Below are 17,338 nucleotides of genomic sequence, written 5' to 3'. Positions count from 1 at the left end.
CAGGGAATGACTGCAACTTAAGGAAAGAGCTTTGCCCCCCCCCCACATTCAGAGCCTACATTTTAATATAATTCTCTTTTAGATTTAAACATTCCTCTTGTCCCAGGCCTTCGGCTCATTAAACAATCCATGGCCTTTTAAACTGAGGAAGGGAGGTTTTTTTGTGTTTAATATTGTGATCCTCGGATGAAGGGCACTAAATAAATTCCACAAATTAGTAAAACACGAATGCCTAAAATAAAATAACAAATTGCAAATAACAATACTAGCAATTGACTGAAAAGAAAAGGAGAAGGGGAATTGGAAGACGCTTCCCTTCCCTAGCAATACACGAATGCTTTAAATAATAATAATAATGAATGCAAATAATAATATAGTCGTACCTTTGTTGTCAAATGCCTTGGTACTCGTCTGTTTTGGCTTCTGAACGCTGCAAACCCGGACGTGAGTGTTCCGGTTTGCAAATGCTTTTTGGAACCACAACGTCGGACGGGGCTTACGATCAGCTGCAGGAGCCAACCATTTTTGGAAGTTGGACGGACTTCTGGAACGGATTCCATTGGGGAACCAAGGGACAACGGTAAAAGGTAAAGGGACCCCCGACCATTAGGTCCAGTCGTGGCCGACTCTGGGGTTGCGGCGCTCATCTTGCTTTATTGGCCGAGGGAGCCGGCGTACAGCTTCCGGGTCATGTGGCCAGCAGGACTAAGCCGCTTCTGGCGAACCAGAACAGCACATGGAAACGCCGTTTACCTTTCCGCCGGAGTGGTACCTATTTATCTACTTGCACTTTGACGTGCTTTTGAACTGCCAGGTTGGCAGGAGCAGGGACCGAGCAACGGGACCTCACCCCATTGCGGGGATTCGAACCGCCGAACTTCTGATCGGCAAGTCCTAGGCTCTGTGGTTTAAAACACAGCGCCACCCGGGTCCCTAGGGACGACGGTATAGCAATCAATTGCAAATAGCTGCAAAATGCAGGGTACCCAATGTAAAGTTGGGGGGAAACAAGAAGAAAGGGAACCCAGAGAGACACAAACGCCTTAAAGAAATCAATTGCCCGTCAAAACGTGTTGTGCGTGTGCCCCTCCTTGCTTGCCCCCCTGCCCCACACCTTTGTCAGCTGCTGCAGAACAAGGATGTCCGCGGCCGGTATCCCGCCGGTGACCCTCTTCCGTTCCTTGGCAACATCCTCGTCCTCTTCTCCCAGCGGCGACTCCTTGACCGGGGAGGGCCTGGAAGGGAAGGCAACGTAAAGACCTCTCCATCAGTTCGGCCGGCCCCACCAGTCCTCCTTTTAAAAGGTACAGGGACCCCTGACCATTAGGTCCAGTGGTGACCGACTCTGGGGTTGCGGCACTCATCTCACTTTATTGGCCAAGGGAGCCGGCGTCCAGCTTCCGGGTCATGTGGCCAGCAGAACTGAGCCGCTTCTGGTGAACCAGAGCAGCGCACGGTGAAACCGTTTACCTTCCCACCGGAGTGGTACCTATTTATCTACTTGCACTGGTGTGCTTTCGAACTGCTAGGTTGGCAGGAGCAGGGACCGAGCAACGGGAGCTCACCCCGTCATTGCGGGGATTCGAACCGCCAACCTTCTGATCAGCAAGCCCTAGGCTCTGTGGGACAAATGTAAAGGTAAAGGGACCCCTGACCATTAGGTCCAGTCGTGACTGACTCTGGGGTTGCGGCGTTCATCTCGTTTTATTGGCCGAGGGAGCCGGCGTACAGCTTCCTGGTCGTGTGGCCAGCAGGACTAAGCTGCTTCTGGCGAACCAGAGCAGAGCACAGAAACGCTGTTTACCTTCCCGCTGGAGTGGTAGCTATTTATCTACTGCTAGGTCGAACCGCCGACCTTCCGATTGGCAAGCCCTAGGCTCTGTGGTTTAACCCACAGCGCCACCCGCATCCCAGTCCTCCTTTTACCCCTCCCCCCAAAGTGTCCCCTGGTGGGCAGGGGCGTCTTGCCCATAGAAGCAAACACGCGTGGGGCGCTAGGGCGCCAGGGAAGAGGCAGAGGTTTAAATCAATTTGATTTAAATCAAATCCACCCTGCTTCCAACGCAGGAAACTTTTGCCCGACGCAGGGCGCGAACCCAGAACCCTGAGATTAAGGGCCCCGCGCTCTCCGGAAGCCGGCAATCTTCAGGGAGCTATAAATGGAGACGGCAAGGAATGGACTCAAGACTTTCCCGCATGATGGCTCTGCCACCAAACGCTGGCCTTTCTCCTAAAAAAAATTGGGATCCTAGTCCTCATGAATCTGCACAAAGAGCTGGTTCAAACTGGGTGCGTTTTCAAACAGCGGCTGCCCCCCAAACCTAAAAATAAAGTTAAGATTATAGTCCTCATGGAGGTCAATAAAGGGTTGCCGTAACGGGAGCGTGCAAAGGAGCCTTTTATCCGGAGACGGTTCGGTGCCCCAAAGGCCACGCTGACCTCAAAGCCCTGCCTTTCTGCATGCGAGGCCGTTGGCTCTAACCACTGAGACACACCGCCCCCTCACCGGAAGGAGAAGAAGAATTTGTACTGCACGAGGAGAGTGAAGGCAAAGAAAACGGCTCCTTCCACAGCCATGGCGAAGATGTTCTTCCCAGCTAAGTCCCAGCTTAGAGGAGAAATGAATTTTCGGTTACCTGCACGGGGGAAGAGATGTAAACATGAACAGAGAGCAGCCTCTGCTGGCGAGAGAAAAATGGAGAGGCAGGCATAATCGGTTTTAATCCAGTTGTAGAGGGATAGCTGCGTGTCTGTGCAGAATATTCGTAAAGGCAAACTAATAATAATAATAGTAATAATTTATTACACGACCCATCTGTCTGGGTTTCCCCAGCCACTCTGGGCAGCTCCCAACAGAAGATTAAAAACACAATAAAACTTCAAACATTAAAAACTTCACTGAACAGGGCTGCCTTCAGGTGTCTTCTAAAAGTCAGGTAGTTCTTTCTCTCCTTGACATCTGATGGGAGGGCGCCACCACCGAGAAGGCCCTCTGCCTGGTTCCCTATAACCTCGCTTCTCACAATGAGGGAACCGCCAGAAGGCCCTCGAGAGATGGACCCCGGTGTCCGGGATGGAGACGCTCCCTCGGGGATACTGGGCCTTTGAGGCCGTTTAGGGCTTTCAAGGTCAGCACCAACGAATTGTGCTCGGAAACGTCCTGGGAGCCAATGTAGGTTTGTCAAGACCGGTATTATGTGGTCTCGATGGCCGCTCCCAGTCCCCAGTCTAGCTGCCGCATTCTGGATTAGTTGTAGTTTCCGGGTCACCTTCAAAGGTAGCCCCACGTAGAGCGCATTGCAGTAGTCCAAGCGGGACATAACCAGAGCATGCACCACTCTGGAGAGACAGTCCACGGGCAGGGAGGGTCTCATCCTGCGTACCAGAAGGAGCTGCCCTGGACACAGAACTGACCTGCGCCTCCATGGGCAGCTGTGAGTCCAGAATGACCCCCAGGCTGCGCACCTGGTCCTTCAGGGGCACAGTCACCCCATTCAGGACCAGGGAGTCTCCCATACCCTCCCACCCCTTGTCCCCCCAAAATAAGTCCTTCTGTCTTGTCAGGGTTCAACCTCAATCTGTTATCCGCCATCCAACCCGTTTTTGCTTCCAGGTCGGCGGCGAGGGAAGCGATTGAAAGGGAAGGGCTTTTCTGATCGTGGAATAATAGAATTAAATAATTGTACGGTTGGGAGGAACCCCGAGGCGCAACCGCCAAGCACCACTCACCGAAGCGCTCAAAGGCGTCCGCCATCGCCTGGTTCTTCACCATATCGATCAAACCACGGCCAAGACAGAAGTGCGGGAAGATGAGGAAGACTTTTTTAAGGATGACGTTGACGTCGTTCAATTTCTGCTCACGAGAGGGGAGCAAACACGTGCAGACATATTTATTTACTTTTTAAAAAGATTCCCATGTATAAGCAGGCTTCTCCGTCACAGGAATTCCAAGTTGGCGTCCCCAGTACAGCGTAACAACCAATTCCCACATTATTATTATTATTATTATTATTATTATTATTATTATTATTATTATTATTATTATTAATACCACGTCCATCTGGCTGAGTTTCCCCAGCCACTCTGGGCGGCTTCCAAAAGAATATTAAAATACTAAAATACATCAAACATTAAAAGCTTCCCGAAACAGGGCTGCCTTCAGATGTCTTCTAAAAGTCTGGTAGTTGTTGTTCTCTTTGACATCTGATGGGAGAGCGTTCCACAGGGCGGGCGCCACCACCGAGAAGGCCCTCTGCCTGGTTCCCTGTAACTTGGCTTCTCGCAGTGAGGGAACCGCCAGAAGGCCCTCGGAGCTGGACCTCAGTGTCCGGGCTGGATGATGGGGGTGGAGACGCTCCTTCAGATATACTGGACCGAGGCCGTTTAGGGCTTTCAAGGTCAGCACCAACACTTTGAATTGTGCCTGGAAACGTCCTGGGAGCCAATGTTGGTCTTTCAAGACCGGTGTTATGTGGTCCTGACGGCCGCTCCCAGTCACCAGTCTAGGTGCCACATTCTGGATTAGTTGTAGTTTCTGGGTCACCTTCAAAGGTAGCCCCACGTAGAGCGCATGGCAGTAGTCCAAGCGGGAGATAACCAGAGCATGCACCACACTGGAGAGACAGTCTGCGGGCAGGGAGGGTCTCATCCTGCATCCCAGAAGGAGCTGCCCTGGACACAGAATTGACCTGCGCCTCCATGGACAGCTGTGAGTCCAGAATGACTCCCAGGCTGTGCACCTGGTCCTTCAGGGGCAAAGTTACCCCATTCAGGACCAGGGAGTCATCCACACCCGCCCGCCCCCTGTCCCCCCCAAAACAGTCCTTCTGTCTTGTCAGGATTCAACCTCAATCTGTTAGCCACCATCCATCCTCCACCTGCCTCCAGGCACTCACACAGGACCTTCACCCCGCAAGGACCCAGTCGTCCCCGTAGCCTACCTTGTCGGTGAAGAGCTCGAGAACGAACGTGGCCACGCTCCCGTTGATGCCAATGAAGAGATTGATGCATGTCAGAACCACGTAGGCAGTGCTTGGGACGCTGAAGAGGAACGAGGCTGGGTACATCAGAGGGGTGATGGACCAGCTGGGAACGGGCAAAGAGAGGAGGAGGAAATGAAAAAGAACCATTGAATATTTGAAGAATATCCTAAATACAGGAGTAGCTTGGTTCTCAAACGCCTTGGTACTCAAACAACTCAAATGCATCCATTCTTAATGGATAAAGTTAGAGCTTAATAATTATCTCACTATTAATATGCTTCTTAATTGTATTTCACTATTAATTTAGGTAAAGGGACCCCTGAGCGTTAGGTCCAGTCGTGGCCGACTCTGGGGTTGCGGCACTCATCTCGCTTTACTGGCCGAGGGAACCGGTGTACAGCTTCCGGGTCATGTGGCCAGCAGGACTGAGCCGCTTCTGGTGAACCAGAGCAGCGCACGGAAACACCATTTCCCTTCCTGCCGGAGCGGTACCTATTTATCTACTTGCACTTTGACGTGCTTTCGAACTGCCAGGTTGGCAGGAGCTGGGACCGAGCAACGGGAGCTCGCCCCGTCGTTGCGGGGATTCGAACCGCCGACCTTCTGATCAGCAAGTCCTAGGCTCTGTGGTTTACTCCACAGCGCCACCCGCGTCCCAGAGAACTGTACTGCAAAATCTGGAAAAGCTCAAACCCAGCTGTGTTTTGTTCTGCGTATTCTTTTGGGAAGCGTGGACTGACTCGGATCTCTTACCCCTACACCCCTAACTGCCTTACCCGTAGAGAAGGAGTAGGAGGATCAGAGCTGGTAAGTTGTCCAAGGAGACGTACGATTTTTGCTGGAAACAGAGGAAAATCAGCACTACCAGGAGCGCCGGAACGAGGTAGTTACACTGGAAGAAGAAGGAGAAGACGCAAAGGTGAGTTTGACAAGGGAAGGCTTGGGTTCTGAATATCTGGATTTTGGAACTCTGAATTGGTTTCCAATCTAACAGCAGACCCAGCTGACTTGGGGACATTGGTTTCAGTGGGTCTACTCTGAGTAGGGCTTGGCCAGCTGCAACACAAAAAACAGCGACAATTTGTTGTGGACAAAGGACAGCTGGACATATAAAGGGCCCCATGACCTTCAGGAGCTTAGGGTGAATGAAACCTAAAACCGGCCCTGGCATGTTCACAGCGTCAGCCTCGCTCCGCTGTGGCGCTTCCACTTCCGGGGCCCTCCCGATCACGTGCGTGTCCACCCCCCCCAATTTTATTTTATTTTTAAACTAGACGTTTCCTTTAAAATGTAAAAATCCACCCTGATGGGCCCGTTGGCCCTCCAAAATAAATAATAATAATAATAATAACAACCATAATAATAATAATTTACAGTCATATCCCAGGTTACAGACGCTTCAGGTTGCGCAATTTTGGGTTGCACACCGCGCCGAACCCGGAACTACCAGAACGGATTACTTCCGGGTTTCGGCGCTTGCGCATAAGTGCTAAATCGCGCTTTGCGCACGCGCAGGAGCACCGAATCGCAACCTGCGCGTGTGCAGACGCGACACTGCGGGTTGAGGATGTGCTTCCCGCACGGATCACGTCCGCAACCCGAGCGTCCACTGAATTTATACCCCTGGTTTTCCCAGCCACTCTGGGCTGCTTCCAACAAAATATTAAAATACAATAGTCTATTAAACATTAAAGGTAAAGGGACCCCTGACCATTAGGTCCAGTCATGGCCGACTCTGGGGTTGCGGCGCTCATCTCGCTTTATTGGCCGAGGGAGCCGGCGTACAGCTTCCGGGTCATGTGGCCAGCAGGACTAAGCCGCTTCTGGCAAACCAGAGCAGCGCACGGAAACGCCGTTTACCTTCCCGCCAGAGCGGTACCTATTTATCTACTTGCGCTGGTGTGCTTTCGAACTGCTAGCTTGGCAGGAGCAGGGACAAAGCAACGGGAGCTTACCCCATCACAGGGATTCGCACCGCCGATCTTCCGATCGGCAAGCCCAAGAGGCTTGGTGGTTTGGACCACAGTGCCACCCGTTCCCCTAAGGTAAAGGACCCCTGGACGGTTAAGTACAGTCAAAGGTGACTATGGGGTTGCGGCACTCATCTCGCTTTCGGGCCGAGGGAGCCGGCGTACAGCTTCCGGGTCATGTGGCCAGCAGGACTAAGCCGCTTCTGGCGAACCAGAGCAGCGCACGGAAACGCCGTTTACCTTCCCACCAGAGTGGTACCTATTTATCTACTTGCGCTGGTGTGCTTTCGAACTGCTAGGTTGGCAGGAGCAGGGACCGAGCAACGGGAGCTCACCCCGTCATTGCGGGGATTCGAACCGCCGACCTTCTGATCGGCAAGCCCTAGGCTCTGTGGTTTAACCCACAGCGCCACCTGCGTCCCTATTAAACATTAAAAGCTTCCCTAAACGAAAGAGGACGTGTCCGGTTTTCCAGGACATATGTCAACCCTTGCTTCTCTCTCTTTCTTACCATATCCCAGGCGAAGTTGCCCAGCCAGTAGACGCCGGGCTTCATCCCGCTGACGATCTGGAAGTGTTTGGCTTTGCTGACGCGCTCCTCGATGAGGAAGAGGACGAAGCTAGCCGGGACGAAGGACATGGCGAACATCACGCAGATGGAGACCAGCACGTCCACCGACGTGGCCATCCTGCCAGGAAGGCGAATCAGAGGAAAACTGTAGAGTCGGAGAAGTGGGACCTCATCCCATCTACTCTGACCCTCCGTGATGAAGGTGGGAGAGAAGGAAACAGGGACCAAACGAGCTCATATCTTAAAAAAAACAAATACCGTATTTTTTGCTCTATAAGACTCACTTTTCCCCTCCTAAAAAGTAAGGGGGAATGCGTGTGCGTCTTATGGAGCGAATGCAGGCTGCGCAGCTATCCCAGAAGCCAGAACAGCAAGAGGGATGGCTGCTTTCGCTGCGCAGAGATCCCTCTTGCTGTTCTGGCTTCTGAGACTCAGAATATTTGTTTTCTTGTTTTCCTCCTCCAAAAACTAGGTGCGTCTTGTGGTCTGGTGCGTCTTACAGAGCGAAAATAATCTTATTTATTTTCCACGCACACAAAAAACAAATTTTAACACAGACAGTAAGTTACTTTATCTATCCAACCCTTTCTCGATTTCCCTATTTACCCTTGAATGCTGCGTATTCCGCGCCAATGCTATTGGATAAATCCGTCGTTTTACTCTATTCGTTTTAATAATTCACTCTCTCTTGCTCATCTTTCAAGCCCTGCTGGAATTCATAGCAGTTCTTTGAATACCCAGTAAAAAGTGAACAGTCCTCAGTGAATTCTTCCGTCTCTGATCTTTGCTGTTAATAAGCCCCAGCAAAGGAAGAACGGATATAAAAACTTACAGAATGTGCAGAAATGGCAAAACCTAGAGGTTGGAAGGCCGGGGGGGGGCTTGGAAAAATGGGCGAATCACGTCCCCCCTGGTTTTTTCCAAAGCTTTTTTCCCCAGGAACAATGGGGGGGGGGAGTGTGGAATATTCAAACTATATCAAACTGTTTTTTTTTCCGATTTCTCCAAGAAAAAACGACTTTTCCAATTTCCCCGGTTTCCCCCCAGGTCTACCCCTCTCTAGCGAAACCTTATTGGAAGAGTAAGAAATCAAGATAAACTTTTTTAATATATAAAAGAACGGAAACGGTTTATTGACCATTTACAGACAAATTGTAAACAGATAAAAACCCTGGCGGGATTATTGTAATAACTTGCAGTTACATAAAAGTATATATAGAAGTGTACGTACAGTTAATTTGAATTTGAATATGTTATTATTTACATAAGAGTATATATTTAAAGAAGATTAAAAAATGAGTAAGTTAAGTTGGATACGCAGACGATATTAAAAACAAATTTAAGGGACCGCAGAAAAGAGGGGGAAGGAAGTTTTAAAATGTCCAGATGACTGTAACATCAATGAAATGTAGATTATCTGAAAAGTGTAAGTAAAAATGTATTTAATTTTTTTTTTACTGCTAATAAGCTCGTAGCATTTGGCCATAGCCGGCGTTTAGATTGGAAGTTGGGTGGGGCAGAGGCCACTGCCTGCTTCTTCATGTAAATGGAGCTAGCCAGATGACTTTGGAAAGTCCACAAGGACAACAGAAACTCGACCGAAACCCTCCCCGTCTGCGTGATCCCCAGGAACCAGAATTCAGAGGCAAAACCCAACCCAATTCCCGGTTTCCACGAACGGGATGCCGCCCCCCAACTCCAAGAGCAATGGGAACACCCACGAGCTTCCGTGATGTCACAGCAGCGCAGCCAATCACGGCGCCCAGAGACCTCCCCAACGCTTCTGCGCCATCTACTCACAGGGCCGCCTCCGAAAGCTGCTCTTTGGTCAAGTTGAGCGGGTGGTTGATGGCCGTGATGCCGTAACGCGAAGGGTCGGCCCCGGCAGGTAAGCTCGCCCGCAGGAGACCGTTGTTCGCCACGTTGACGAAAGACACCATCGCATGCCAACCCTTGTTGTTGAACCACACCTGTGGGAAGGATAAGGTAAAGGGACCCCTGACCGTTAGGTCCGGTCATGGCCAACTCTGGGGTTGCGGCGCTCATCTTGCTTTATTGGCCGAGGGAGCCGGCGTCCAGCTTCCGGGTCATGTGGCCAGCAGGACTAAGCCGCTTCTGGCGAACCAGAGCAGCGCATGGAAACGCCGTTTACCTTCCCGCCAGAGCGGTACCTATTTATCTACTTGTGCTGGTATGCTTTCGAACTGCTAGGTTGGCAGGAGCTGGGACCGAGCAACGGGAGCTCAACCCATCATTGCGGGGATTCGAACCGCCGACCTTCTGATCGGCAAGCCCTAGGCTCTGTGGTTTAACCCACAGCGCCACCCAACGTGCAGGATACCACATTGTTATTATTTGTTAGTGTTTAACACCGTGTTTCTCCAACATCAACATCACTGGAGTGGCCATGTTGTTCGGACGCCCGATTACCGTCTTCCAAAGCAACTCCTCTATTCCGAACTTAAAAATGGGAAGCGTAATGCTGGTGGTCAACAAAAGAGGTTCAAAGACTCTCTCAAGGCGAATCTTTAAAAATGTAGTATAAACACCGACAACTGGGAAACACTGGCCTGCGAGCGCTCCAGTTGGAGAACAGCCTTGACCAAAGGTGTTGTGGGCTTTGAAGACACTCGAACTCAGGACAAGAGGGAGAAAGGTGCTAAGAGGAAGGCACGCTTGGCAAACCCTCACCGGGATCAACTCCCGCGCGGAAACCAATGTCCCCACTGTGGAAGGACATGGGGATCCAGAATTGGCCTCCACAGTCGCTTACGGACTCACTGTGAAAACCGTGTTTATGGAAGACAATCTTACTCGGCTACGAGGGATCGCCAAAGAAGAAGAAGAATGAAGCGCACTGTCAGAGCTGCTACCAGGTCCCAGCTCACATAGGACCACGCCACACAGCGTCCACTTTAAAAGAGTCTTTATTGAGTTACAGGTTTCATTTCCGAACTGCAGCGTGCAGCTCTACACCTTCTGCCCTAGGTCGGCGAAGACCCATCTGAGTCCCCGCCTCTTGCACACCAGCTTAATACCCTAGCCTTGCTCCACCTCCTTCGCCTCTCCCTACGTCTCTGGGTCCTTCTGCCCCCCTGGGACTCCTCCCTTCTACTCTCCTCTGACGCTGACCCCCCTGATCCTTCCGCTTCCTTTCGGCGGGCTTTGGGACCTGGCTCACTCTCCGGGCTGCTTACTGCTCCAGCTTCCGCTGCATTTGAACTTGGCGCGCGCGCCCAACTCTCTACTTTCCTCTTGACCGTTGCCTCGCTCTCTGAGGAGGGCGTGACCACCCCTGACTCGTGCCCTCCCTCCTGCTGACGGCCTCCGGAACCCGATGCCTGGCTGCCTTCCTCCCTGCTGCTCTCAGTCTTGAGCGTGGGTCCCGACTTCCAGCTGCTGCTCTCTGAATCTCCTCTGTTCCCTTCCTCCTGGGGTGTCCCCCCGGATCCCCCCCTTGCTCTGCTCACTGGGGCTCCCTTTTGGGAGTCCTCTGACTCACTGCTTAGGCTTGGAGATCTCGGTTCGTCATCATCACTCATTCTCCCTTCGGCTTCCTCCCCCTCGCTCTCTGTTTCCACCCTTCTCTGCGTCTCTGCTTCTGAACCCCTGACACGCACCTTCACATTCTGACGCGTTCTCAGCCCCTCAACGAAGCCACTGAGGTTATTCAGAAGTCTGTCGAGAGCACCCCCCTGTGACGGGATGGGGAAAAAAGATCACCGTAGGGCTTAAATAGATCACCGTAACAACTTTTGTTATTCATTCGTTCAATACATGACCCCCAAATCAGCTCCTAGACATCAAACAATAAAGGAGGAAGAAGCCACCGACGAAGAAGATTGGGAAAACAAAAAACAAAATACCGAACTATGCAGGTCATAGTAGATAATTTAAAATCCAAGAAAGAAAAAGGACATTCATTTTTTGTATATATAAAAAAGGAGACATGTTTTACGCATGCCATGCAAGCTTTGTGTACAGCTTTCTATATGAGCTGAAATTCTAAAAGTCACTTGTAACTTTTGTTTAATAGACTATTGTATTTTAATATTCTGTTGGAAGCTGCCCAGAGTGGCTGAGGAAACCCAGTCAGATGGGCGGGGTATAAATACAACATTATTATTATTATTATTATTATTATTATTATTATTATTATTATTGTAACAAGATGAATAAGGTTTAAAATTGTACTGTTGAGAATATAAGACGTATATGAATAAGTATAAAATAATGGAGCCAGAAACGGGAGAGGAGGGAAGTCAATTAAGATTTATGGTTGAATTATTTGATTGTAATGGGAATTTGCTTTTGTTTTTTCCTTATCATTTTTTACAGTGGACACTCGGGTTGCGAACGTGATCCGTGTGGGAGGCATGCTCGCAACACGCAGCGCCACGTCTGCGCACGCACAGGGTGTGATTCTGTGCATGCGCAAAGCGCAATTTAGCGTCTCTGCACATGCATGAGCGCCGAAACCCGGAAGTAACCCGTTCCGGTACGGCCAGGTTCTGTGCGGTGCACAACCTGAAAACGCGCAACCTGAAGCGTCTGTAACCCGAGGTATGACTGTATATTAAAAAAGAGATTTAGGATCACGGCAGCAGGTCTTCCTTGCTTTCCAACCGCTGGCCGGGCCTCACCTCAGCGACGACGAGCCGGTCGCGGATCTCTCTTGTGACGGCGGCCACCTCCGACGGCGATGGCAGGGCTTCGAAACTGTGTGCGCCCAAAGAGAATCCGCCGTACCTTGCGAGGGAGGAGAGGTTTTAGCCTTGTGGGGAGAGGGCAGTGGGGTACGCCCCCCCAGGAGATGAGATATCTGAGCTGAGATGGCCACTGGCTCCTAGGCTCATACAACAACAACAACAATCTTTATTACGGTCCAGAGACCCAACAAATCCTTACAAAGCAATACACAATTCAGACAGCCTACCTCCAGGTTAAACAAGCATTTTGTGTGGAATATAGGGATCATTGGTTCTTGCAACCACCGATAAAAACCTTGCCACTGCTAATGTTCTAGCGTTTGCCCGGTCTTCCAATAGGAACCTGACATAGCGAGCCTCTGATTTTCCCGGGAAAGGTACCAGCAAGGGTAGTATCAGTTCAGCCCTGGCTTGCTCGTATTTTGCACAGTGCAGCAAAATATGTTATATGGAATCGATGTCTTGAGCACACGAGCAAAGTCTGTCCTGGTAGGGAACTCCTCTCAAGGCTGCAGAAGGAAAGACGTTTAGTCTGGCTTTGGTGAAAAGCCTTCGATAGTTTGGTACTGTCAGGTTTTTAATGTAAGGTGTTAACTTAAAGACATGCCCATATTGCACCCCTACTGCCAGCAGACTACAGACTGCGTGTGATCGAGATCTCAAGTCACTGTGTGCATTATCCCATAATCTTTGCTTTAACATCTTTTGGCCGCCTTCATAACCCAGGTAATACAGTTGGGGGGGGGGGGTGACAGACCAATAAGCAGAATAAGCCCAAGAAATAAGCGGATGGTTTTCTGATTTTTGTGTGTGTGTGTTTTTGCTCATATAACATCAAGACAACCAGGGTCCTCGCTCAACCCCAGGGGGGCGTCCTTCGAGACGCCCCAGAAACTGCCAATTTCCAAGCCAGGAAAGGTTTGAATAAATGAACGCTGCTTACCGTTGTTCATTCACCCATTTTTTCGTCCGTAACCTAAAAAAAGAATGAAACAAGATCAAAAGTGAGTTTGTGGCGAGCTTAACACGAGCCAACAGAGGTTTTTAAACCGAACCACGGATTATCGGCTCAACACGCTGTCTGCATGCCGCAGATCCCGAAGCAATTCCACCCCCCAAATTTTTTTATTAGTTATCACAATATTATAAACAAACAAACAAACACACAAGACAAACAAACATAAATCAGAGCCTTACTGAACATTACAGTTATTAACTTTGTTAAGTGACTTCCTTGCTTCCCTTTGGTTGAATTTCATTGCATGTCCTTTTAACGGTTTTCCAAATCCCAATTTTTATAAAATTTAAGCATTAACATCCTTAGATCTTCACCTTATGGAATTAAACATATTAATTCATCACTTAACATAAATAAAATCCTTAGCCCATTAGGTATCTGCAAGCTGTTTTCAGTTAGTTTAACTGAACAAATTTAGCTAAATAATCATTAAATTTATTCCATTCTTCCTGATACTCCTCCTCCTCCTTCTGGTCACAGACTCTTCCGGTTAGGTCAGCTAGCTCTGAAAAATCCATCATCTTCATCTGCCATTCTTCTATTGCTGGTAATTCTTGGGTTTTCCACTTTTTAGCTAACAAAATACGAGCAGCAGTTGTGGCATACAAAAATAATTTAACATCTTTCTTGGGCAATTCCGAACCTGTTATTCCAAGAAGAAAGGCCTCTGGTTTCTTTATACATGTACATCTCAACATTTTTTTCAATTCATTATAAATCTTTTCCCAGAAGTCTTTCACCTTGGATCCTGAAGCAATTTTGAGGAGTGTGTAAGAGAGAGAAGAGAGATGTGTCGCCCACGTACCCTTGGCGGATGACTTTTGGGTAGGTCTTCACTAGGTAATCGGAGATGTTTCTCCCGGTGAGGTTCTGGAGAATGTCACCCGTGTTTCTTTGCATCTGGAACAGGGAGTTCGGATAGGTCACCAAACCTGCGTCACTGCAGCCTATTGCAGCTGACATAGAAAGTCAGTCTGAGGCTGTTTACACCTGTTTACATCTCACAGAGCCGAGGAGCAAAGACCTCCAGCCGCCACCCTTTCCAAGAGGGCGGATTTGCAATTCAATACCTCTCATGTGATCTAAAGTTAAACACTCACATGTATAGTAGCAGAAAACAATGGCGAATTATCAATTCAACTTAGAGCTCAGAGTCCCTTAGAAAACTGCAGTTATAAATAAGAATAATAATTTATTATTTATACCCCGCCCATCTGGCTGGGTTTCCCAAGCCACTCTGGCCAGCTCACAACAGATGAAAAACAGAATAAAACACCACACATTAAAAACTTCCCTAAACAGGTCTGCCTTCAGATGTCTTCTAAAAGTCAAATAGTTGTTTATTTCCTTGACATCTGACGGGAGGGCGTTCCACAGGGAGGGCGCCACCACCGAGAAGGCCCTCTGCCTGGTTCCCTGTAACCTCACTTCTCGCAGTGAGGGAAGCGCCAGAAGGCCCTCAGGAGATGGACCCAGGTGTCCGGGCTGGACGATGGGGGTGGAGACGCTCCTTCAGGTATACAGGGCTGTTTAGGGCCTTAAAGGTCAGCACCAACACTTTGAATTGTGCCCGGAAACGGACTGGGAGCCAATGTAGGTCTTTCAGAACTGGTGTTATATGGTTCCGGCAGCCGCTCCCAGTCACCAGTCTAGCTGCCACATTCTGGATTAGTCGCATAGTTGCAGTTTCCTGGTCACCTTCCAAGGTAGCCCCACGTAGAGCGCATTGCAGTAGTCCAAGCGGGAGATAACCTAGAGCATGCACCACTCTGGCCAGACAGTCTACGGGCAGGGAGGGTCTCATCCTGAGTACGAGACAGAGCTGGGAGACAGCTGCAGTGTCTCGTATTTCATTTCCCATTTCAGTGTGAATTAAACCAATTATACTTAACCCTGGAAAAGACCCTGATGTTGGGGAAGATGGAGGGCACAAGGAGAAGGGGACGACGGAGGACGAGATGGTGGGAAAGTGTTCTCGAAGCGACCAACATTAGTTTGACCAAACTGCAGGAGGCAGTGGAGGACAGGAGTGCCTGGCGTGCTCTGGTCCAGGGGGTCACGAAGAGGTGGACACGACTAAACGACTAAACAACTTAACACTGGCTTTTCATTAAAGTGGGGTGAGGGGTGTCAAGCTTTACCTGAGGAGGGGGGAGCCCCCCGGCCGCTTCGGGGCAATCCGGGAGCATCTTCCGGGACTTCCGGGAGCTGCACACGCAGTCCGGGGATGGGTTGGCCGAAGTCCAGTTGCCGTTCTCGAAAAACAAAGCCAGCGCCGGCGACACTTCCGGGGTCACGAAGCCTCGTTCGTGGGGCGCTACCGACGGGCAAGGAGCTTTCCTGGAGCCCTCAAGGCAAGCAGCAGGTTATGGGGGGATGTGGCCCCAGGTTAGGGGACCCAGGGGTGCCCATTTGAATAAAATATTGAGGTGGGGGGGTCAGGTAAGCCACACCCCACATAATCACATAGCAGAGCACACACACACACCATTTGAATGGCAATGACCATCAACTTTGGGGACCTTCTCAAATCATCCCTAGCTAACAGGACCAGTGGTCAGGGATGATGGGAATTGTTGTCCCAAAACATCTTGCGGGCCGAGTTTGCCTATGCCTGGTTTAATAAATAAAGGTTAAGGTAAAGGGACCCCTGACCATTAGGTCCAGTCGCGGCCGACTCTGGGGTTGCGGCACTCATCTTGCTTTACTGGCCGAGGGAGCCGGCGTCCAGCTTCCGGGTCATGTGGCCAGCAGGACTAAGCCACTTCTGGCAAACCAGAGCAGTGCACGGAAACGCCGTTTACCTTCCCGCCGGAGCGGTACCTATTGATCTACTTGCACTTTGACGTGCTTTCGAACTGCTAGGTTGGCAGGAGCTGGGACCGAGCAACGGGAGCTCACCCCGTCATTGCGGGGATTCGAACCGCCGACCTTCTGATCGGCAAGCCCTAGGCTCTGTGGTTTAACCCACAGCGCCACCCGCGTCCCAGGTTTAATAAATAAATATCCATTATTAGGCATAGCAAACCACACATTATCAAACCGTATGCAAATTGTACAAAATACAAGCTCAACATAACAAGATGAGATCTTTAACTCCAGATAAAATCAATTTGCATAAAGAATACATTACAACACTACCGCATCACCGATCAATTAAGAACCGCTAAATCTCTCTATAATGGCCCAGTCTTTCTACATGGACAGCACTCAAAAACTCAGCCACTATTAAAGTAATTTGATCATTTCTGTCCGAGAACAGTTGGTAGTATGGAATCGAACCTATTGAGTTTTAAGGCCTCGAATAATTGTCTTCTGGCGTAAATGCCAAAATCACAAGAAAAAGTGATCCGAAGTATCAGGTTTCTGTTTACTACGTTTGCAGAGACGCTCTGATTCTAGGGGAGCTGAATATCTTCCTCTTACTATCATCGAGGGAAACGTAGTAAAGTAAGATTGTTGTTATGATGGAAAATATTGAGAAAAACCAGTAAACATTATTATAAAAAAAAACCACAGGTCAAGTTGATTATGGAGGTTCAGGATCCAGGAAACATATTGAATCTGTTTAAAGGCTGCTCACAGATCCGGAAGATCCCTCACGCACTTGGTCCCAAAGCCAGGTTCACGGAGGAGAGATTCGAGGAGCCGGGAGGAGACCACATCGCCCAGGGAATCGTCACTGAACGGCGGGGAGAAGAATGAATGAATATTTGTTTGCGTCAGCCGTCGGCCAAAGCGATAAAACAATACGATATGCAAAGAAAAGAGCTAAAAAGTCAATTATATAAAATACATTTCAGGGCTTTGAATCAATGGTCAAATAGTGGACCTTATTCTGATGGCCCCAGCAATATACTTCTCCTTAATTGTATTTCACTATTAATATAGGTAAAGGTAAAGGGACCCCTGACCATTAGGTCCAGTCGTGGCCGACTCTGGGGTTGTGGCGCTCATCTCGCTTTATTGGCCAAGGGAGCCGGCGTACAGCTTCTGGGTCATGTGGCCAGCAGGACTAAGCCGCTTCTGGCAAACCAGAGCAGCGCACGGAAACGCCGTTTACCTTCCCGCCGGAGTGGTACCTATTG

The 17,338-nt window shown here is 49.7% G+C and overlaps 1 protein-coding gene across 1 annotated transcript in view; it reads right to left on the bottom strand.

Moving 5' to 3' along the window:
* The window catches only part of ABCA7 (ATP binding cassette subfamily A member 7), a 73,825-nt gene that overhangs the window by 9,173 nt on the left and 47,314 nt on the right, over nucleotides 1-17,338 (bottom strand). The window contains exons 31-43 of the mRNA XM_082206831.1: nucleotides 16,834-16,932; nucleotides 15,392-15,590; nucleotides 14,056-14,150; nucleotides 13,176-13,208; nucleotides 12,167-12,272; nucleotides 11,144-11,218; nucleotides 9,324-9,493; nucleotides 7,464-7,641; nucleotides 5,759-5,874; nucleotides 4,941-5,085; nucleotides 3,730-3,853; nucleotides 2,507-2,636; nucleotides 1,115-1,235 (exon numbers count right to left, since the gene is read on the bottom strand). Of these exons, the coding sequence (XP_082062957.1) occupies nucleotides 1,115-1,235; nucleotides 2,507-2,636; nucleotides 3,730-3,853; nucleotides 4,941-5,085; nucleotides 5,759-5,874; nucleotides 7,464-7,641; nucleotides 9,324-9,493; nucleotides 11,144-11,218; nucleotides 12,167-12,272; nucleotides 13,176-13,208; nucleotides 14,056-14,150; nucleotides 15,392-15,590; nucleotides 16,834-16,932 (1,591 nt within the window). The remainder of the gene's footprint in view (nucleotides 1-1,114; nucleotides 1,236-2,506; nucleotides 2,637-3,729; nucleotides 3,854-4,940; nucleotides 5,086-5,758; nucleotides 5,875-7,463; nucleotides 7,642-9,323; nucleotides 9,494-11,143; nucleotides 11,219-12,166; nucleotides 12,273-13,175; nucleotides 13,209-14,055; nucleotides 14,151-15,391; nucleotides 15,591-16,833; nucleotides 16,933-17,338) is intronic.

This window comes from Podarcis vaucheri (assembly GCF_965113315.1).
Source record: "Podarcis vaucheri genome assembly, chromosome: 18".
NCBI classification, from domain to species: Eukaryota; Metazoa; Chordata; class Lepidosauria; order Squamata; family Lacertidae; genus Podarcis; species Podarcis vaucheri.
Note: the sequence above shows the minus strand (reverse complement) of the source record. Positions and strands in the feature narration are given on the sequence as shown.